At 40.3% G+C, this 21,224-nt stretch overlaps 1 protein-coding gene across 3 annotated transcripts in view; it reads left to right on the forward strand.

The window, feature by feature from the left end:
- Nucleotides 1–21,224, forward strand: part of MCC (MCC regulator of WNT signaling pathway) — a 224,354-nt gene that overhangs the window by 33,107 nt on the left and 170,023 nt on the right. For all 3 annotated transcript variants that reach the window (XR_008233829.1, XR_008233830.1, XM_052778950.1), the window contains one exon: nt 5,139–5,350. Coding sequence is in view for 1 of the 3 variants with exons in the window: in XM_052778950.1 (XP_052634910.1) it covers nt 5,139–5,350 (212 nt within the window). In the remaining 2 variants the exon portion in view is untranslated. The remainder of the gene's footprint in view (nt 1–5,138; nt 5,351–21,224) is intronic.

Consider the following 21,224-nt stretch of genomic DNA (forward strand, 5'->3'; position numbering starts at 1 on the left):
CTTTTTGCAAATCTCCCTGTTGCCTTCATGGAATAATAGAATAAGCGTTCAAAATTCCCACTGTTTTTGATAGGTTGTCACATTTTAACTGTTGAATGAAAGATTAGCAAAAAAAAAAAATGCTGAAAAATAGCCATTCTTCTGGTAAGATAAAGCTTTTGGAATACAGAAGGATTGTCTTCAGGTAGTCAGAATCTGAATTTTGAATGTTGAACAAAATGGAAGTGGAAAAGAGAGGAACTGCCTGGCTCGCCTGAGGAAACTGCAAAGTCACTGATTGCCTAAATCTATAACCTGTTTATGCCTATTGAGTGATCTGGTGTGTGAAATGAGATGGTAGAATCGGGTGGACCGTATCTGCAGGAATTGTTGTATACAAGTAGTAAGGCATGAAGAAAATGTTTTGAAGTAATTATGCAACTTCTGATTACAAAATCATGGCTGATTGAAACAGGTTTTGAGACCAGAGGCTAACACTGAACTGAGAGGACTTGACACTGCCCACTCAGCAGTAAAATCATCCTATTTGAGAACCGAATTTCTCCCAGAAGCTGCGAGCTGTGCCCAGTGCACATATAAATCATATTCTGTGTTAAACATCGGGAGTTCCTCAAGTAAGTTTAAGTAGCTAAATGTCACTGTTGCCTTATGGAAAACAGTGATCAGACTTCAGGTCTCTGCTGTTAAGACTTTCCTCATTGTGTGAGGTGTAGCTATGTGACCTAGAGGCTGGTTGTGCTGATAGTGTATTACATTGTCAGCTGTCTTCATGTCTGCCATTCTTAAGCCGGACTCGTCTGAGAAGCTGATGCAGGGCTAATCTTATAGTACCTCACTTTTCCTGATATCCTAGATCCTTGCAGCAACTAATACACCTTCAGCACCTTGCCGTCTTGATGGGTTATCTTTCCCACTCTATGAGCAAAGATGAAAACACATAATGCTTGGTCCATCAGCATAGCCTGGTAAAGTTAACCTTTAGCAAACCAAAAAGCCTGGCTGTACGGCTAGACTTGCAGTTATGGTAGGCACCTGCTTGTCTGTTGCTGTTACTGAGAGCTTTGCAGGTGATAAAGGAAGATTAAGCTATCAAGAAGTCTCAGTGCAGATGGGCAAGGTGTCCTATCATAGTGATATTTGTCAAGGGAATTGATTAAAGTTACTTGGAACAGCTTTGGTACAATTCACCAATTGAAATTTTATCTGTGATTATGGCATCTTGTATGTGTATGTGTCATCAAACTAATCTGTCCTTTGTTTTTCTTAAATGTGATATGTCAAAGGTTAAATAATTGTAAATTGTAAGGAAGTAAGTAAGAGCTGGGGCTAACTAAATGAACAGGAAAACCCGCAGAAGACAAAATCATTAAATAAATGTTTCAGACAAGATCGAGGTTGCCCTGCTGTTATTGACCTGACTAGTAACTAATGGATCCACATACACTCAGATGCTCCACTCATCTACTCTGCAAAAGGCTAGAAACAAAAAGTTCCTGTTAGGTACTGAATGTTTGCTATAACATGAATTTCACCCAGAATTAATTACAGGTCAAGACAGGCAAGTGGTAGTAGTGCTAGGAAGGCAATTAAAGGAATACTTGTGTAGAAGCTTGTGTAGAATCAGAAGCTTTTGTACTTTTAGAGAAGTCTGATGTATCTATTCATTCCAAAAAGGATTGGTTCAGTTGTCTTACTCTGGAATTGAAATGTTTCTTACATAATTTGAAAACAGTTACATGCTTTAATATTACTTGGCTGATATAAATATTGTGCAACTAATTTTTTTTTTCTTCTGCTTAGTCATCCATTTTCCAGCATGCTTATTACCTGGGAATTTTCATGATAATAATTTTCTTCCGTTTAATACAGAAATTTCATGTTTCGTATGATTGTAAGGAAGTGTAGAGCAACAGGGAAAACTACTATGGGATGTGTGTAGTTCTGTAAAGACTAATTCTTAAACACAGATTTAGGAACTACAGATTCCTAGTTACCAGGTCAGCTATGAGCTTTTGGTGTGCCATCATACCTAATGATTCCTTGTTTCTGATTACTGCTGTAAGAGCAAGAGTTGTATGTTAATTACAGCAACATAGAAGAGTCGTATGTTAATTCCTGACTGAATTTTCAGTTACAACTGAAATCTCAGTGTTGACACCTCCACAGTTTCCCTGCGGAGCTAAGACTTGAAAGGTGCATGACCCAGGAGGACAGCATCTTAACAGCCAGAGTTTTTGAATCTGTTGGGAAAATAGTGGGCAAATTTAGAGATTGGGGTTAAGCCCAAAATAAAATACTGGAAGTGCCTTCCTTTGTAACAGTCATCTCTCCTTGCATTTTTAGTATGTTTTAAATTAGGAGTACAGAGTTGAACTTTTAAGAAAACTTGGGTTAAAAATACAGTCACAACACAGTCATAAAAAATCAATCTTTCCTGGATCCATCTGTGACTGACAGGTGACTTCTGAGCCAGCTGAATGTTCTAAGTGCTTCCAATCTGATAGCAGATGGTGCAATCTATGAAGGCCACTTGGGTCTTCAACAAAGCTACTGTTGTTAATTGAATGAATGTGAAAGCTCTTTTGCAGAACAATGTCGTTTGAGTAGTAGAAATCTAGTGCACGTGCTGTGTTGAAAGACGTGCCATATTTAGCTCTGTAAAAGGAGGAGTATCAATCTGACATAACCAGCTCTCCTAATTCTGTGGCTATGCTTGTGCCGATAGAGTTGTTTCCCGTACTCTTTTCAAGCCTGGGAGATAGTAGAACTGATCCCCTGTCTCCCTCCCCTCAGGCTCCTGAGACATTTCTGCTGCTTCAGCTCTGTGGGCTGCTGCTTTTTTTTTTTTTTTTTTTTTTGCTGTACGGTGTACTGTAGCCACAAGAGGGCAGAGATACCTAACACTGTGCATAGTCAATAGTCGTAGTACACTGCACACAATGTAAAATACTGCTGCTAGCAGTGTCTTAGTTCAGCTCTGTTGGAGAGCTTGTAGCATGTAGCTAGATTAAGTACGGTGGTGCATGCTCTTGGTGTAAAAGTAATTGAATTAATCTTTAATCGTTACCTGTGGTAATGAATCATGTTAATTATATTAGTATAAAATGTCATTCTTTTTCTGTTTTGTGTTGTTTTCTACTTACATGTTTAAAGACTGGCATATTGTCATTATGGTAAGGCAGGGAAACTACCTCTGAGTTTCCTAAGTTGGTTTATCATGCCCAACTGCTTTACAGGGTGTTAGGGTGTTGACCTAAACCTACAGTTCAGTTGCTGTCTTGCTTCCCTTCTGGCTGGTTTTCTATTTTCACTTTTGCAGCTTCAACTTCCTTGGCAAGGGGGAGGCATTCTCCTAATAGTTCATTACATAGTTTATTGTTTCTTCCTGGCATTGTACTGAATAAGTAATAACCACTGATTAGTAAATGCTCACTTAGAATGGTAATGAATATTTGAGAGAGAGAACTAGTTCATAAAAAGGAAAAACTGTCAAACTAATATGATGGCATTACAGACAATTACTTACAGTTTGATGATTGCATGGTGGATTTAGAGTTTTGCTCTAGTCTGTAGCTCTGGATTCTGTTCTGACTTTTCTATTAACTTAGAATGTGTGCTTGGACAAGTCACTTAATTGTTTTTAATCTTCATTATGCTACATATGAAATTTTACAGTGCTGCCCAGGGTTATTAAATAATCTAGTGTCTACCGTGGAATGTTTTGCCATAGGAAATTGTTGAGCCTAAAACATAACAAGATTTTAAAAGGAGTGGGACAGTTGTATGGGAAGCAGAAGTGCCCAGGGATGAAATAGTTACTGATAAAATAAGAACATTTTGTTAAATTTGTTTCAGGGTTTAAGCCCCTCCCTGGCTGTAGAGAATTGGAAGGATTGCACACAGAGAAACAGCAAGCCTACAGCTTCACGATACAGAAATTTTCTCTGAAGTATTCATTGTTTGCCACTAGCTACATGATCATATTCTTGCACTGATTTTTAATGAAACACCTTGTGATTGATGTGTCTCTAAAACTTGAACTGAAACAAGCAATCCTGAGAAAATAAGAAAGGCAGTGCTGACGTAAAAAGTGATGAACTATGCTGCTAAAAGATTCACTTATTGTGTTGGTATTCAATAAATAAAAAGAGTTAATTATGGTTTTCCTCTTTTGTTCTTTGATCAGTGCTGCTTTTCAATCTGAACACAATAAATGACGCTCATTCAGTGGTCCTTAGCTGTTGTAAATTACGCTGGTTTTACTCTATACCAAATAATGCATGCAAATGCTTTTATTTTTCCTTCTGGATCTTGTAATTTAGTAAATCATCTGCGCATTGAAAATGTTACTACTTTTTTTTCTGGCGTTGTCAGCATGTGCAAGATGAGGAGTAATGGTGGTGGACCTGTTTGCTTTTTTTCTTTCTGGAAAGACAAGCAAGCTTATTCACCTGTCAGCAGTTCACCCTGGCAGGCAAAAGGGCCGACTGTGTCCTGGGGTGCATCAAGCACAGCCCAGCCAGCCGGTCGGGGGAGGTGATTGTCCCACTCTGCGCTGCACTGGTGCAGCCCCACCTCGAGTCCTGTGTGCAGTTTGGGGCGCCACAATATCGGAAGGACATTGAGATATCAGTGTCCAGAGGAGGGCGACCAAGATGGAGAAAGGCCTCGAGGGCAAGACAGGAGGAGCGGCTGAGGTCACCTGGCTTGTTCAGCCTGGAGAAGAGAAGGCTGAGGGGTGACCTCCTCGCAGTCTACAACGTCCTCAAGGGGGGCAGCGGAGGGCAGGTGCTGATCTCCCCTCTGTGGTGACCAGCGATAGGACGCGAGGAGATGGAATGAAGCTGCATCAGGGGAATTCCGATTGGTCATTAGGAAAAGGTTCTTCACTGAGAGGGTGGTGTGTCACTGGAACAGGCTGCCCAGGGAAGCGGTCACTGCACCAAGCCTGTCCGAGTGCAGGGAGCGTCTGGATGGTGCTCTTAGTCATATGGTTTAGTTTTAGGTAGTCTCTGCGAGGAGCAGGGAGTTGGACTCGGTGATCCTTATGGGTCTCTTCCAACTTGAGGTGTTCTGTGATTCTATGTGTTCTTTGCACACAGTCCATACTAGAATGTTTTTCCATTTCTGCATTTTAGGTGCCTTATCGGGAGCCAGAGAAAGCTGGGAGTATGATTCAGGAGCAAGAGACCTTCAGAGTCCAGACCTCCAGAGTCATTTTACACTACAAAAGGTGTTGGAGTATGGTGGAAGCAATGTGACTCAACAGGCTGCTCTGCAAAGACTTGTAGTTCAGGCCTCAAATTTTAGCAGCTCTGTTGGAGGAAGCTACTTAGAACTTGCCAACACTGTAAGTGCATTTTGCCTCTGTTTTTAAGTTTTGTAAAATTTTTTTCTTTTTTGTTTTTCCAAAGAACCATATTAATTCTAGCCTTAGAGCCTTTGAGCCTTCATGGAAACAATGCCATGCTGCTGTTGCCTTTCATTTAGCAGAAAAACAATGTGATTTTAGCAGCTGGTAGGTTTATAGGATTTCCAAAGGTTGTGTAACAAAGTTTCATCAAAAAGAGTAGGAGTCTGTGAAGACCCAAACTGAAGTTCTTAATTTGTACAGTTTAACGGAAGAGTTGTGTCTGAAAACTTCCTACCAATTAATTTTTTTAAGTATGGCGTCAGGTTGTTCAGAAGTGTTGTGCAGAAAAAGTCTTCCCCTGTTATTTCATTATTGCCCACTAAATTGTTTGATAATTGTTTTAAAGCCTTGGTGTGCTAGCACTGTGATTTTTTATTTCTACAGGCAAGATCTATTCTCTGTTGTAAAAAAACCCACATAACTATTGTAGGAGTAGGGCATTATTTTTTGCTTCCCCAAAAGTGTATTGGGATCAAGTTTGTGTTTTAATTTTAAGCCAGACATGTTATAAAAGACCACGCATTTTGTAGCATGTTTCTGATTTATGTTGCACAGGAGTTTAAGTGGAGAAGTAAAAGATGCTAAAATGAAAGTGAAACGTTTCTCATTTTTAAAATGACTGTTTATTGGCATGCTTGACTTTGCTGAAATAGATTCCTAGTTCACACTACCATAGGATAATTCAAGCTGTAAGAGAACCTCAGGAGGTCATCTAGTCCAACATGCTGGTCAAGGCGTAATATCTAATGGACGTGATTACTGGCAACAGGAAAATCAACTTATTTAAGCTGCATTATTTGAAAAGAAAATGATGAAAAATATTCTGAAAGTGTTTTCAAAAGCGTTCTGTGTTTTTTTTTTAAGTTCCTGAACATGAGCTGATATAGGACCTAAAGTTCCCGTATGCAGAGTAAAAACATGTAGATATTAAAACTTATATAAGGGAGAAAAGAGTTCAAGGAAGCTGACAGTTCCTTAAAGGAGTTGTGTCCTCATTTTCCCTAGGAAGGATAGTAAAGGATCAGCTGCAATAAATCATAAACTCTTTGATCTTCAAAGCTGGACAGAAGCATATGGAAGCTGGAAAGAGCAGAAAACAAGCAGGCACACATGTATTATGAAGAGGGTAAGATGGAGGACCTGGGAAATTATAGGCCAGTTAGCAGCTTATTTATACGTTCCAGTAGTTCTCTGGAAGTGTGGGCAATTTTAGATAAGAGAGAACATGTAGATTTGTAAAAGAACAATCACGTCCATCCAGTCTAGTATCTCCTTTAACAGAATAGTGGACTTCGGAGATAGAAGAGAAGCAGTAGATGTCGTGTTTCTCCAGTAAGACATCTGACCCTGCCTTGAGTAATGTCATCATCAAGGCAAGAAACATCATTTAAATCTAACTACTAATAGTTGGATATTGAACTGATTTGAAAATAGTGAGGCATTGGTTTTTTGAATGTTTCTTGAGTTCTCTTCTGTCCTGTGTTCCCTGACTTGTATGAAAACACTGCCAAACTCAAATGAAACAAGTACTTCCCCACATGGAAAGCTGATCTCACAATAATTCATTCAAAAGGTACAGGTGTAGGTCTAAGGAAGATAGTGAGTGAATCAACATAGATTTTCCTGTTCAGTTATACATGTTCCATAGCCTTGACCGACTTGCTTAAAAATTATGATTTTGGAAAGACATGAGCTGTTTCACATTTGATTATTTTAGAGGATGTAAAATGCACTTCAAAAGAAGTTTAAGTACAGCTGCTTAAGACCAATATAGCTGAGCAAAAAGAGTGGCTTGCATACTTTTGTTTCTGGATTAGGAACTGTGAGTTGCTGTGTCCTTTTTGGATCTGGAGTTCATTCAGGTTTCAAGGTGGGTGGGTACTAATACGTCCTCTGTCTATGTTCCTGGCTGACGGTGGTTCAGAACTGATGGGCTTTGGTAACCTGTTGTACATTTGCAAATACGAAGACAGGTGTACAGTGTTATTCAAGAATGCACAGTGTGAAGGCTACTGCATTGCTATGACATGTAGAAATCTTAAAAATAAAAATGCTGAAGGCTCCTAAGGAAGAAAGATCCCTAGGTATTATGACTTTCTTTTCATTCCCATCTCTAAATTCCTTCTATGCTTACTGTCATGAAAGATGCCTAATCTTTGTTTTAACAAGCATCTGTTATACTTCTGCTTGCAAATATTTTGTTCTTTCAAGCCATAGTAGAATCAGCAGTCTCTCATTCATATGTAGATGAATACAATAAGATCTCCATTTGACTCCTGCTGAGCATTGGTGGCATGGGTCATATGTAAATTTTTGCTTTGGCTTTATTAAAATGGAGTGAGAAAGGAATGGGAGAAAATTGAGAGAATGGTTTACTTTGTTTTTCACTATTTACATTTATTCCCTTTACACAGTTCTTAATGCCGAGGGGCATGCTCACTGCCGTCTAAATTTAGACTCTCTAGAGAGATAAACATAGCCTTCTAAGAGCTGTGATTTAATATGGGTACTTCCTTCTCTGTCTCTTTCTCAGATTGTTTTACCTAGCTGCATTTGCTACAATGACAAGCCAAGCTGCTGCCTTGCATTCATTCTCAGAAATGACAGATCTCAGCTTTCATATTTTTATGGGTTGAATCCAGCAAACTTTTCCAGTTGTACACAAGGAGTTGGGCAGACTCCTTTGTACTGTAACTAGGATTACTTCAAAAAACCTGATGGATGTTTAATAACTGCATTTCTTCCCTTCGGGAGTTGATTGTATTTCTTTTTGTAAAGCCGTGTAATAGAAGGAGAAAGATTTAAAAACAGACTCTGTGTGGACATTTCTCTTTGGAACTCTAAATGCTCCTAAAGTTAACCGAAGAGGTTTATCTTCTTCAGAGAGCTTAGGAAAAAGCAGAGCAGAGCCTTTCTGTGTCATCCTGCTCCCAGATGAACTGTTCCTGGCAGCTTCTCCCAAATGCGTCTACACAGGCCATATGGATACACTCTTGAAAGCAATGGTTTTTACATTTCTTTGTAGATGTTGGGACTTTGGACTCAGAGGTCTAACAAAGTAACTATTGTATGGGTGAATATAAATCAATTAGGTGCTTTCTGGTTAAAGTCATGTGATTGTTTTTCTCTCAGCGCCTTGAAGTGCTTTTCCCTATTGGAGTGTCAATTCTTGTTACTTGATTTCCTGTTTTGCTTTCTTCTTTTCTGTCTTCTTTCAAAAGAAGACAGACTTCTATTGATTTTAAACTGTGCAGTCAGGCTAAAGACATGCCTGTGGTGATTATGTACTTCTACAGCATAGATTATACTCCTCAGTCAATACAGATGGTCTCCATACTGCCCTTAACATTTAAGTTTTCCATTTGCAAAAGCGAAATGAACATCAGTCCGCTATCACTTTGCTTAGTTTTTATACAGTAATTTTATAAATGCGTTTTTGAAATCCTGTGAATGTACAGTTCTACAGGGCTTTATAAAAACATAATACCTGCTCTGAAGCATTATTCCTATTCCTTCACAGGAGCAATGCTTTTTTTTAAAAAGTGCTGTTTGAAATTTAACCATTCATACTCACTGCATATGTTTTTATCTGCACATTTCACATCTTTCTGCTGTGTTTTGGTTTATTAACACATGTTCAGATTCAGGTTTTATTTCACCTGAATAATTTATTCTGTAGTCTTTACAGGGTGTGTAACGCTTTCAGTGTTTTTCAGCTTCAGATTTTTACACCTAAATATTAAGAACACATTTCTCTTTATAGCTCTTCACCTTGGTACCAATATTTATGACTAACATATTAACCTTCATGACCTGTCACCACTTACTGATGATGTATTTACCTGTTCGTGCCAGTAGGTTAAATACTACTAGCAAATATCTCTGATGGGAACCCTTGTATGTGTTCCAAATGTAATCATTTATGAGCTTGGTTTGTATTGCATTGGGATGTAAATAATTTAGATATTCTTCATGGATAGAAAAGAATTCAAGCATTTCAAAGGATTTCTTTGTGTGTGTGCATATTTGGGAGTGGTTTTTTATTTGTACTTTAATCTTCAAAGTTGGACAAGGATCACTAATGTGGATAGTCATATAACTGTAGTGAAATAGCTGATTCGTGTGGTGTCACATCTCTTCACTTCCCAGGCGGCCATGCGATCTTGATGTGTTCCCTGCAGTGCTATCAGGAGGGATAGCACTCTGTTGTAGGAGCTGAAGTATTGCTGTTCTCTGAAAACATCGCACGGGACAGCATCTCGATATGATGGGCATATTTCACATTAGAATGCCAGTGAAGTTTAATAAGTTGAAGCAGTAAGATTTGGATATGTTTAATTCCCTTTTCATATTCTCCTTGCATGTGATTAAAATAGACTAGATTATTTTTTTTTTAGTAGAATTGTGCATAGAAATGCTAATACGTGTCTGTGTGCTTGCTATTAGTTTCTGATGCCTTAATTTAGTGTTAGTTTAAGATTAATGTATTTGTTGTGACAAGTAGCTACATTTACGTACGTAAACCCGATTGGGATTGTTTCTTTTGCCATGATGATAACATCTCATACCTCTGTTCTTTTAGCTCTAAATAACTCTGGTTTGCTGAGAAAGTCTCTGCACAAAAATCTTACATTTTTAAAATGTGACCCCAAGCATGCTGATATATGGGGTTTTTTAACTGTCCAGTCCCTGGACTGGTATGGACCAGGATCCTTTAATCGTTGCTTTTTCCTTCCAAAGACATTCCAGCTCTATTGGAAGCTGTTTGACCACAGCTTCCTTGTCAGAGCCCTTTTGGTTGAAAACATTTAGAAAGATTTGATGAGGGTATGGTTGACTTGCAGAGGGGAAGAGTACAGCTATATTTTTGAGAATAGAGTGTGGTACAATTTCGTCATAACCGCTTGCTTTTAGAAGCCTGTGTAGCTCTTTCCTCCTCAAAGAAATCATGCAAGTACTACCGATGTGGTTATTCTTACTAACTCAGAGAGAAGGGCATATTTACAGAGTTGCCAGCATCGCTTCTTGCAGCATCTTGTTGTTCTGGCCAATAACTAAGCAGGCATAATCCTGCTTTATCTTGTTCAGGGCTATCAATGCAAGATGCGTGTGTCTAGGTAGGAGGGCATTGGCACAGATTGCTCCACGTGCCAAATCTGCACTTACTTCTCATCTTACGAGGAGCTGGTTTTGGAATGTCTCCGTCAAGAACAAAACAGAAAGCTAATGCAGCAAGATCCTTAATGCATCTTCTTGTAACTACTCTGGTACATGCTCCTCCTCAGCTACTCCTGTCTGATTTGCATGTGTGTGTACCTCGTTTGGAGGCACTAAAGATTTTGTTGAGCTTGGGAATGGACCATTTTGATTGTGCATCTGTGTGACAGGTGTCCTGGTTTCAGCTGGGATAGAGTTAATTGTCTTCCTAGTAGCTGGTACGGTGCTATGTTCTGACTTCAGTATGAGAAGAATGTTGATAACACACTGATGTTTTCAGTTGTTGCTAAGCAATGTTTGGTCTAAAGTCAAGGATTTTTCAGCTTCTGACGCCCAGCCAGCAAGAAGCCTGGAGGGGCACAAGAAGTTGGCACGGGACACAGCCAGGCCAGCTGACCCAGAGTGGCCAGAGGGGTATTCCATACCATGTGACATCACATCTCGTATAGAAGCTGGGGGAGTGGGGGCAGGGATCGCCGCTCGGGGACTAACTGGGTGTCGGTCGGCGGGTGGCGAGCAATTGCGCTGCGCATCATTTGTACATTCCAATCCTTTTATTATTGCTGTTGTCATTTTATTAGTGTTATCATTATCTTTATTAGTTTCTTCTTTTCTGTTCTATTAAACCGTTCTTATCTCAACCCACGAGTTTTGCTTCTTTTCCCCATTTTCTCCCCAATCCCACTGGGCAGGGGGGGGAAGTGAGTGGGCGGCTGCGTGGTGCTTAGTTGCTGGCTGGGGTTAAACCACGACACAGGCTATACTTTCTGTACAGCAGAATTAAGGTGACTAAACTGAATTTAGTTCTGACTAGACTCTGTGCCGAATGCAGATATCATCTCTGTTGGGTACACAACCCAAAAGTTTATAAAGTACAAAGGCATACTGGAAATATTCATAGCAAAGCAGTATGTAGTTGTATTAGCATTAGTTTCTCAGCATGATCCCTAGCAGATGAGAACTTAACGTCTTTGTCTTAGGAAGCGTCATGTTCTCTGAAAACAGATATTCTTACTGTGATACCTCTTCATTAATCAGACTCGGTGAATGTTTGCATTGCTAATTTTTCCTCCTTAAAGCACTGAGCTGCAAGTTATGACAGACAGAACCACTGTTTTGAGAAAGCTATTCTTTTTAGCTGACATAGTTTATTCTGAGTGATAATATTCCAAAAGTCACTATTACGTTTTTCAGGGACAGGGGGCTTTTCCTTTCCCACCTAGATGATTTACTCCATAATCAGGCAAACCTAACTTGCTGTGGCCTATTTATATGAGTAACTTTTGGGTATAAAACAGCACACTTAATATTATCATTATGTTTACAGCTATGTCAGACTGTAGTGCAGCTGGTTCTGGGTAACTGCTTGAAACAGCATTAATGGGCTGTTTCATCCTGAGTCACAATATCCATTTGTGTGCTCTGAGATGCATGTAAATGTAAATTAAGTGATCCGCATGTAAATTCTATACTGCTGTCATGTTATTGAGCATATAATTGTTTCTTGCAATGCCTTAATGTTATAAAATGTACTTAATACTTTAGCAAGGGAATATTATAGAGGTGGTTGGTATTTGGTGTATATTCACATATGACATTCTGTGACGAAATTAAAAATGCTGAATTTAATCTCTCTGTCCGGCCCTTTCTCCAGCACTTCAGACCATTTGACAATACACCAGTTATTCTGTTACCTCCCAGTTTGGCTTTAAGACAGCCAGCTGATGTTTCTAGTGTCCTTTGCTGTGTGACTAGCAGGGGATGTGCCTATGTAACCAACAGTCTTTCCTTACAAAGACTGATATGATCAGATTATCCACTGATAACAGATGTCTGCTTGTCCGTCTTATGTATATAAGTTTTTATCTGGCACAACTCACTGTAATCTTAGCATGTTTAGAGAGTAAAAATTATACTGCTTAAAACCCCCATATTACTCACCTTCCCAAAAAGCTGTAAACATCATTATGTGTATTGTAATTTTTTTAAGCTACAGTTTTGGCTCATTTTAACTAAGCTAGTAAATGTAGATTTTAAAATTGACTCCTTAAAAACAGGAAGGATTGTCTGGTTGCCAAAGAAAGCAAAAATACTTTTGTAGGGGATGAGGAAAAAAGGGCTTCATAGAGATTTGTGGCAGTCTAGGTATATTATTACAGCTATCCAAAATATGAACCATTTTCTCTATTGTTTAATTTATAGCCATCAGCTGTAAATTAAATGTGAGTTTTATTGAAATCTTTTGGGAAGTGATCTTTTAAGAGAAAATATCAAGGAATTCTGAAGACAGAACTGTACTGTGAAAGGTAATTCCATGGCCAGTTTGTAGGCTACTTTTGTTTGGTGTCCCTGTTGAAATTTTATAACTCAGTAATATTGGTATGTCCTTTTCTGGCAAAGTCTGCCCCTTTTTCTCCCCCCCCCCCCATCTTCTCTGTTTTTAAATTGAGCTTGTTTGTTCCTTCCTTTGCGAAGCTCTGCTCCTTCAGCTTCGCCCCCTGCCTTCCCTTATAGACAGGGAAATTTGGCCCCAAAGCATCAGGTATCCCATGCTCTCAAGGCACATCTTTTTGGATGAGAGAGTAATGCCTTTCTAGTCCCTCTGCATGAGGCTAGAGTGGATAAGAAACACTTGGGTTCTGTGTATTTCAAGGAATTTATTCGGTACTATAGCCACTTTGTAGGGTATGTCAGAATTCTGTTACTTGTGCACAGACTGATTTTTCCCAAGTTATTTTGTTGGGGAGTCTGTTCTGTATTTGGGAACCAGTGCATACTGTTACAGTAAACCGTGGGAGCCGGGTCTCTTTCTCTCCTCCCCTTGCAGCCATTTGTTTTCCATGTCCTACATGCAACTTGTATTACAATTTATTTTTCATGCCAATAAAAGCTTTTACTGTAAAATGCAGCCTAATGATTCCTTCAGCTGGAAGCTGGAAGGCCTGAAGTTGAAGAAGATTCTAGTGGTGTGGACAGCAGAGCCTACTCTTTGTAAAAGATTGGTGCCCAAGATAACCTTGCCTTTTGTGCCTTTGTTTCCAAACTAGGCATCGTTTCCATTCTGCCAGGCTAAAAATAGAATCCGAGAATGCCATTAAAGCAAGAACCGGTTATTGGAATATAGATTCGGGAGGCTTGGCTTGTCAGAAAGCAGGCACAAAGGCAGTTTTGTCTGACAGACGTTTTTTATGTTTAGGGATGTGGGAAGCTGTTTGCTGTTTGCCTTTGATTTCAAGCCAGCATTGTAGTGCATTTTGTTTGTCTGAAGCAGGCATCAGGTGTAATAGGATTATGCACTGTGTTTATACAGTCCTGGCTTCCATAGCCCTCTAATAATGCTCAGTTATTCATTTTTCTCTTATAAGTTAAAATAGATACTATGGGTTAGGTCTACCAGAAGTCATCTATTTTATATGAAATGTAGTTTTTCTGTGTTTTGAACTTACCGGATCATGACAGAGATAGAAGTGAGCAAAAGGCAAATTATAAACTTTCTTGAAAAAAAATTCCCTTTAGTAGCATATATGCTGAGGTTCTTTTTTTTTTTTTTTTGAATTCTGTTACTATTTTCATCTGCAGACAATCACAGCACAATGTGATGGGTGTCAGCACGGGGCACATTTGTTCAGGCAGCCTTTTAATAGGTCCTTTTGACTGAGGCTTTTAATTGGATCTTTTATGTGACAGTTGAACAGTATCTTTTACAAGCATATAACTAAGGTGAAGTGCACAGAATTGATGGGTTTTGACCCAGCTCTGCGGTTGTAATTGGATGATGGGAAGTGGCATGTGGCAATAAGGTGCTATAGAAAAGGGGGGTCTTAACAAGTGTGTGTTAGTAGATGTTTTGGAAGTCTACAAAGTTTCAAATCTTTAATTTAACTTAGTTGCAAGGAATTTGTATCTTTCCCCCTCTCATAGCTTAGAAACTGTGTTCACGCATCCCATTTTTTTTGCTGTAGTTAAGGGAGCTCTGGCTCCAGTGCAGGTGTTCAGATCTTTTTACTTTTCCAAACTTTTTTTTTTTCCATTGTCTGAAATGAAGAGCAATTCACCTGGTATATTGGGCCAGCACCACTGGACATAGCTATACAGAATATATTATTATTATTACCTCGCTTTGGCAGTGGTAAGATGAGCCTGAGGCCCAGGATTAGTCTGTTGAAGCAACGTTAACCTCCTGGATTCTGGTGTGCCAGAAAGATTATGTCGTGGTTTAAGCCCGGCCGGTAACAAAGCACCACGAAGCCGCTTGCTCACTCCTCCCCCCCAGCCCCGGTGGGATGAGGAGGAGAAAATATAAAGAAAAGCTCGTGGGTCGAGACAAGGACAGGGAGGGATCACTCACCACTTATGGTCACGGGCAAAAGACAGGCTCAACTTGGGGAAGAAACAAAATCAATTTAATTTACTACCAATCAAATCAAAACAGGATAATGAGAAGTAAAACCAAACCTTAAAACACCTTCCCCCCACCCCTTCCTCCTTCCCGGCTCAACTCCACTCCGGATTTTCTCTACCTCCTCCCCCCCAGCAGCACTGGGGGATGGGGAATGGGGGTTGGGGTCAGTTCATCACACCTTGTCTCTGCCGCTCCTTTCTCCTCAGGGGGAGGACTCCTCACTCTTCCCCCGCTCCAGCGTGGGGTCACTCCCACGGGAGACAGTTCTTCACGAACTTCTCCAACGTGAGTCCTTTCCATGGGCTGCAGTCCTTCAGGCACAGGCTGCTCCAGTGCGGGCTTTCCCATGGAGTCCCGGCCATCTTGGGGGGCATCCCCCTGCTCCGGCGTGGGCTCCTCTCTCCCCAGGCTGCAGGTGGGCATCTGGTCCCCCGCTCCCCTCCATGGGCTGGGGGGGGACAGCCTGCCGTCTCACCACGGGCTGCAGGGGCACCCCCTGCTCCCCCGCTCCTCCTCCCCCTCCTTCTTCACTGACCTCGGTGTCTGCAGAGGGGCTCCTCTCACGTTCCAATCCCACTACTCACTACCAGTTTCCCTTCTTAAATCTGTTCTCCCAGAGGCGCTGCCACCGTTGCTGATGGGCTCTGCCTTGGCCAGAGGCGGGTCTGACTTGGAGCTGGGGAAGCTCCTAGCAGCTTCTCACAGGAGCCACCCCTGCAGCCCTTCCCCCCCTACCAAAACCCCACCACACAAACCCAAAACAGACTACCATGTAGCTCTTGTCACAGGGTCTTCTGTCTTACCAGGTTTTCTGCCTGTTCTCTGACTGTGAACAGTTGGCCTGACATAGTTGCAGTTGGCAATGCTGAGCTGCTGTGAATCCTTGTTTATTAAAAAGATGAGAAGACTTATTCCCCCTCCCCTTCTACACACATACTAAACCCTTATGTTTTGGTTACATGATATATAGGAATTTTGCTAATAAAGTGAAAATCTTAACTGCAGTGCACAGCTGCAAATGGACTCTAAGTGCTTTTGCAGTTCAGTGCTAGTTCAGTTGTAATGGAGTAATCAACCGTTTTCTGGCCAACCAAGCGAGACAAGGCAGGGTTTCCATAGAAGCCTGTCAGTGCCATGGTTAAATTCATCAGGATGCTCCTGCTTCTTGGAATTGTTTCTCTGTCACTGTCAAGTCTGGGACATTGGCCTGAGGCAGTGCAGAATGCCGCAACTGTTCAAACCTGCTGCGTCTCTTTATGTTCTGGGTTTTTTTAAAGTGAGTATATGGTTGTCAGCAAAGCTGTTTTGGGGGACTTCTTTGATGCCAGTGCAGAGAATATGGGAGGCGAGTACTTCTGCACAGGCACTCTCTTGTGCTTGCTGTTTCTACTTTTTGTTAAGAACTGTTTCAGCATGATTGCTTCACTTTGGGCTAGGAAACCACATTATCACTTCTCAGCTGGGAGACAGATTATAATAGCTATGTTGCAGCGTGTTGGTAAACTCTACTTTTCATCATGGTAGGAAGCAAAGTGAACTTTGAGTTTCAGGAAGGGCAGTGTCTGTTCTGTGAAGAGTTCATAATGAAATAAGAACCCCACTGATGTACTTGAGTGAGGGTTGTGCCTTTAAGCTAAATAGCCATCTCTAATTTCCTACACTGAGTTTTCTATTACTTTACCTACTTGAAGCTACAATTTTGCAGAAGTGACTGGAGAAAAAGACATTGAATCTTTCTACCCTATGAATTTTTAAAGAGATTATAAGTGCATATTATTGGTTGAATCTAATTTTTACATGAATGTTGATTTTCTGGTATGCATTATAGAAAAGGAGGGAAAAATCTTTGTTTCTGTAGCACCTACAGGGGTGCCAGGTGTTTCTTCATGATGATGAAATGTCTTGTGCCGGGATTCTAAATTGTGAAGACAGAACAAACAAGACTTTTTTTTTTTTTTTTTTTAAAGAAACGGGTTTGTTTATTTGCTTTGGTTTAGCTGGTTGATAGACCCTTATCTAAGAGTAAACACTAGAAATATTTAGCAAGTAATTTCTAAACTTAATGAAGTAAGGGACTATCTAGATGAGGCCTGAAAGTAAAGAAGATTTTAGCTTTGTAATTATGTTTCATGAACCTGAAGTAAGTGTAAGTGGCTTGAGAAAAGTGTAAACAGATCTTTGGTTGTAGAACCAAACAGACCATACAAGAAAGTCAGAGATATCATAAATGCTGAAGAGGGATGTTTGCTGTCCCTCCCAGTGTAAAATGAAACTGACAGATACAAAGGTTGAAGTAGGAAAGAGTGAGGCAGAGGTAAGGCAGTCTTGAAGATTTTGATGAGAAGATTAAATGTAGGAAGATGTATAGGAAAAAAGTCACTGGAGAGATTTAAAAGGTACATGGTAAAGCAATTAGAAGGGCAAAACCCTGAATTTTATAGACCAGACAGAGGGTTAGAATAGAGAGCTTGGATTTTATGTTTAGCTATCCAGGGAGAGGAAAAAAAAAAAAAGCACAGACCTTTACAAAAATAAAGAAATACTCATATTTACTGAGCAGAAAATAGTTAGGGAGTTGAGAAGTGATCTGTAGGCTAATTTGCTGATCTTCATGAGCAGCCACAAAACTATACAGCCAAGGAAGATAGCAAGTAAAATAAACTGTTGATAGTAAAATAGATCTGGTTGAAAACTAGGGGGTTTGATTCACCAGAGGTTTTATATATATAATTTCAGCTCACATCATTGTTGAAGTAATTTTTGTTATAATTTCTGCCAAAATGAAAGCTCCCCAAACCCTCTAAGCGCTTAGTGAAGTTGATGCTCTTGTTTTCTAAATGCTCATGCCAGCCAAAAAGTCTTGTAGAGCTTCAGGTAGGGATCTGTCAGACACTTGCCTTGCATTTGCCAGAATTCATCTGATTGAAAATGTTTCAAATGGAACATTTCAGTGAATGCAAATTTTCAAATACCTATGTATATATACATATGTATGTACATTTATATAGATAAATGTGTGTACACGCATGTATATGAGTGTATATATACACAAATACGTGTGTGTGTATGTGTGTGTCTATATATACATGTAGTCAGAAAGTATCCATCAGTTCATCTGCATCTGTTAAACATGCAGAAGAGATCTTGACCATAGATGGTGAAATGGGATGCTTGGCTAGGTGGGGGCTGAAGCGTCCAAGTACAGCTCTGATCTAAACCAGGGGCCAGGATCCCTCCGTCTTCTTTGTGTCACTGTGGGCACTTACATGGTTGCTGATCCAGGTCAGGGAGTTGTGTGTTCAATATGCCAATGGTAATGGAAGTTAGAGCGGAGAGGAATCTTATAATTGGGGAAAAGAATTACAGATTGACCACACATAGATGTCTTGGAAGCGTTCAAGAGTAAAAGAGAAGTGGGCAGCTGATGAACTGGGTTGCTGGATGTTTGCAGAGACAAGATCATGACTGTGGAGTGGGGACTGGAACTGGAAGTGAGAGTATGAAGGGCAAGATATAAAACCAAGAGAGTTTAGGAGTAAGGAGAGAATGTAACTGAGGAAATCTCACTATCAGGGATTGGGAAAAATGGGAGAGACTTAGCAGGGGAGTCCTGGCAAATCTTTCTTATGCAAGTGAGAATTTTTGAAAGGGAGTCAGTTCACAACTGATAAACGTGAGGGAATACAAGTTCTGATAAAGTAGAAGAGTAGATATCTTAAAGGTAAGATTAATCCACAGGCATTTTACCGAGTGCGGTCATATTTTTAGTGCAGTAAGTATGCAAAACCACAAGGTGTATCTAGAGAAGTTAAATCAAAATGGCTACCAAGATTGTAGGGACTGGAAGTGAAATGAGTGCATTTACCTTGTGGTTAATAACTGGAGGAATGCGTGACTGAACTGAGGGAATGCTGGACAATGAAGGGAAGCTAAGCAGAAGTATGATGGCATGAATTGTAGTTTACAGAATGGCCTTGTTTGTGTTTTTAAGCAAGGAGCAAATGAGCAGTGATGATAATTAGGTGGCTGCAACATGAAAGAAGCAGAGGAATTGCTACTGTCTCTCCCCATTGTCCTCACAGACAAGTCTCTAACGTGAAAAACAGGCACACATTGTCTCCCTGGTCCTTTTCCTGTCCCAATCTGATGCTAAGGCTCTGTGGGCTCAGAGGGAATCAAAATGAATGCGATGGCTTCGGATGAAATGACAGAAAATGAGAGTGGCTGTTTGACAGGTTGGTGAATGGCTTCATGGTGTGAAATACTGGGGGATGGAAAAAGGGATCAAATGTGAACTCCCAAAGAGACTGGTCAGGTCAAGGACATGACTTTTTAAGTGAATTAAGTATTTGAGGAAGGGTGAACAGGTGAGAGTAGCTGATTGAAGTGCTATTGGGAAATTACATTATTCTAGACGTTATCTGGGTTAGACTAATCGAGATGGTGTGACTGAAGGAAAGAAGAGAAGTTTGCTTGTGTTTTCTTCAGGGACAGTGCTTCATTCTTCGGTATAAGGTTACTTGCAATGAGGTGGATTTTTTTTCTCTCAACCTAGGTGCATAACCTTCACTAGCATTAATGAGAACAGTTTGCATCAAGAAGAACCTACCATCCATTTCAGCCTCCCCCTTTTAAATGATAGTGCATTAGTGCTATTGAATAAAGAATTTTCTGGAAACATTATCCAAGTACCCTATTGAATTTCTGCTTCCAAGTTTAGCCTTCATGCTAACCTTCTGAGTGCTACTATTTTGTCCATGGAAATTTAGACTTTGGCACTACACCACTATATTTTGTGCCAGAGTGAGAACAAAAACATGTTGTACTCAAATTGTGTGTCGTAGATTTGCAATATTTGAAGGTGTAATTTATTTGTGTGTGGGATTATGCAGGGTGCTGCTCTAACTGTAGAGATGATATTGAAACAAACAAAATGAACTAAATGCTCGGTGGACTTCAGTTAGTTGCATTTCAATTACAGAGCTAATTAAACAGAACTAACTAAGAAGGCCTTATTTCATACATCCTGGAATTGTCATCAGCTAATTGTGCATGGTGTATGCAGAGTGAAACTGCTTCTCAGAAAGTGGTACACACTATGCTGAAGAATATGTGATACATACATATTTAATAGATAATTGCTTTTATGCTGTAGTTTTCACTTAGCAGCTGTCGAAACAAGGAACGTTCATGTGTGGCAGTTGTCACACCTGCTCCAATAACTGTTAAGAAATAGAGTATTGTAATTACTGAGACATAATATGAGGGAGAAGCCTTGTAAAATAACTACAGTGCTAATTTTTTCCATATTCTATGGCAGTTTCAAAAGTAAAGGTGAGAAGGGCAAGAGACCTGTATCTTGTCCCAAAAGAATCCTTTTACACCAGGTGATAGAGTAAATCTTATTAAATGATTATTCAGATACAATCAAAAGGTAGGCTCCTCAGTGAATCTTGGATACATGTAATTGATTCTTTTACTACAGTTTAATAAGAGTAAACAAATAGAATAGAGTGGCCGTAGGATTATTAGATCAGCAATCAGCAAACGGGCCACACTAATGGTTGTTACTGGATAATTCTGAAATTATCTTGGGAAGAATCTGTGAGTGCAAATGCACTTACCTACAAGCAGTAAGCATCATGAGTGCTTTAGAGGTACAGAAGGCAGTAATTGATCAGAATGCACTGAGATTGAGGGGAAGCCCAGGCCAGCATCTCTGTCTTGACAGAACGTGTTTGGTGGATGTTGTTTCTGAAAGCCTACTGAGGCTTTTAGACAGTCAGGTTCGTCTAGCTTCTTGTTTCCCCCTTCTTGTTTGTATCACAGTACACACTGAGGCATCCACTGAGACCATGTCCTCTTGGGCTAAGAAATGTACATCTGTAGGTTAAGAGAGTTCTCTTCCCGTTCCCATCCTGAATCCCTCCCTGCATGTAGAGGCTAAAAAAGAAGACAGGCACGAGGTTAAGGGCAAGGGAGCTTTGCTGTCCTAGGCGAGGAACTGAGTCAGAAAGAAAGAACGAACAGTCAGCCACCAAACAGAAACAGAGAGAGACTGAGTCCAACAGGCACTTCTCTCTTTCTCTCTCTCTCTCTGGATCTGAGGGTGCCGTGTTCTTTCCCTGGCAATGCGAAATTGGCATACTTGAGATTTTCCTTTCTCTTCTTTGAAGGCTGCGTTTGGCACAA

The sequence above is a fragment of the Harpia harpyja genome, chromosome Z, assembly GCF_026419915.1.
Source record: "Harpia harpyja isolate bHarHar1 chromosome Z, bHarHar1 primary haplotype, whole genome shotgun sequence".
In the NCBI taxonomy this organism is placed as follows: Eukaryota; Metazoa; Chordata; class Aves; order Accipitriformes; family Accipitridae; genus Harpia; species Harpia harpyja.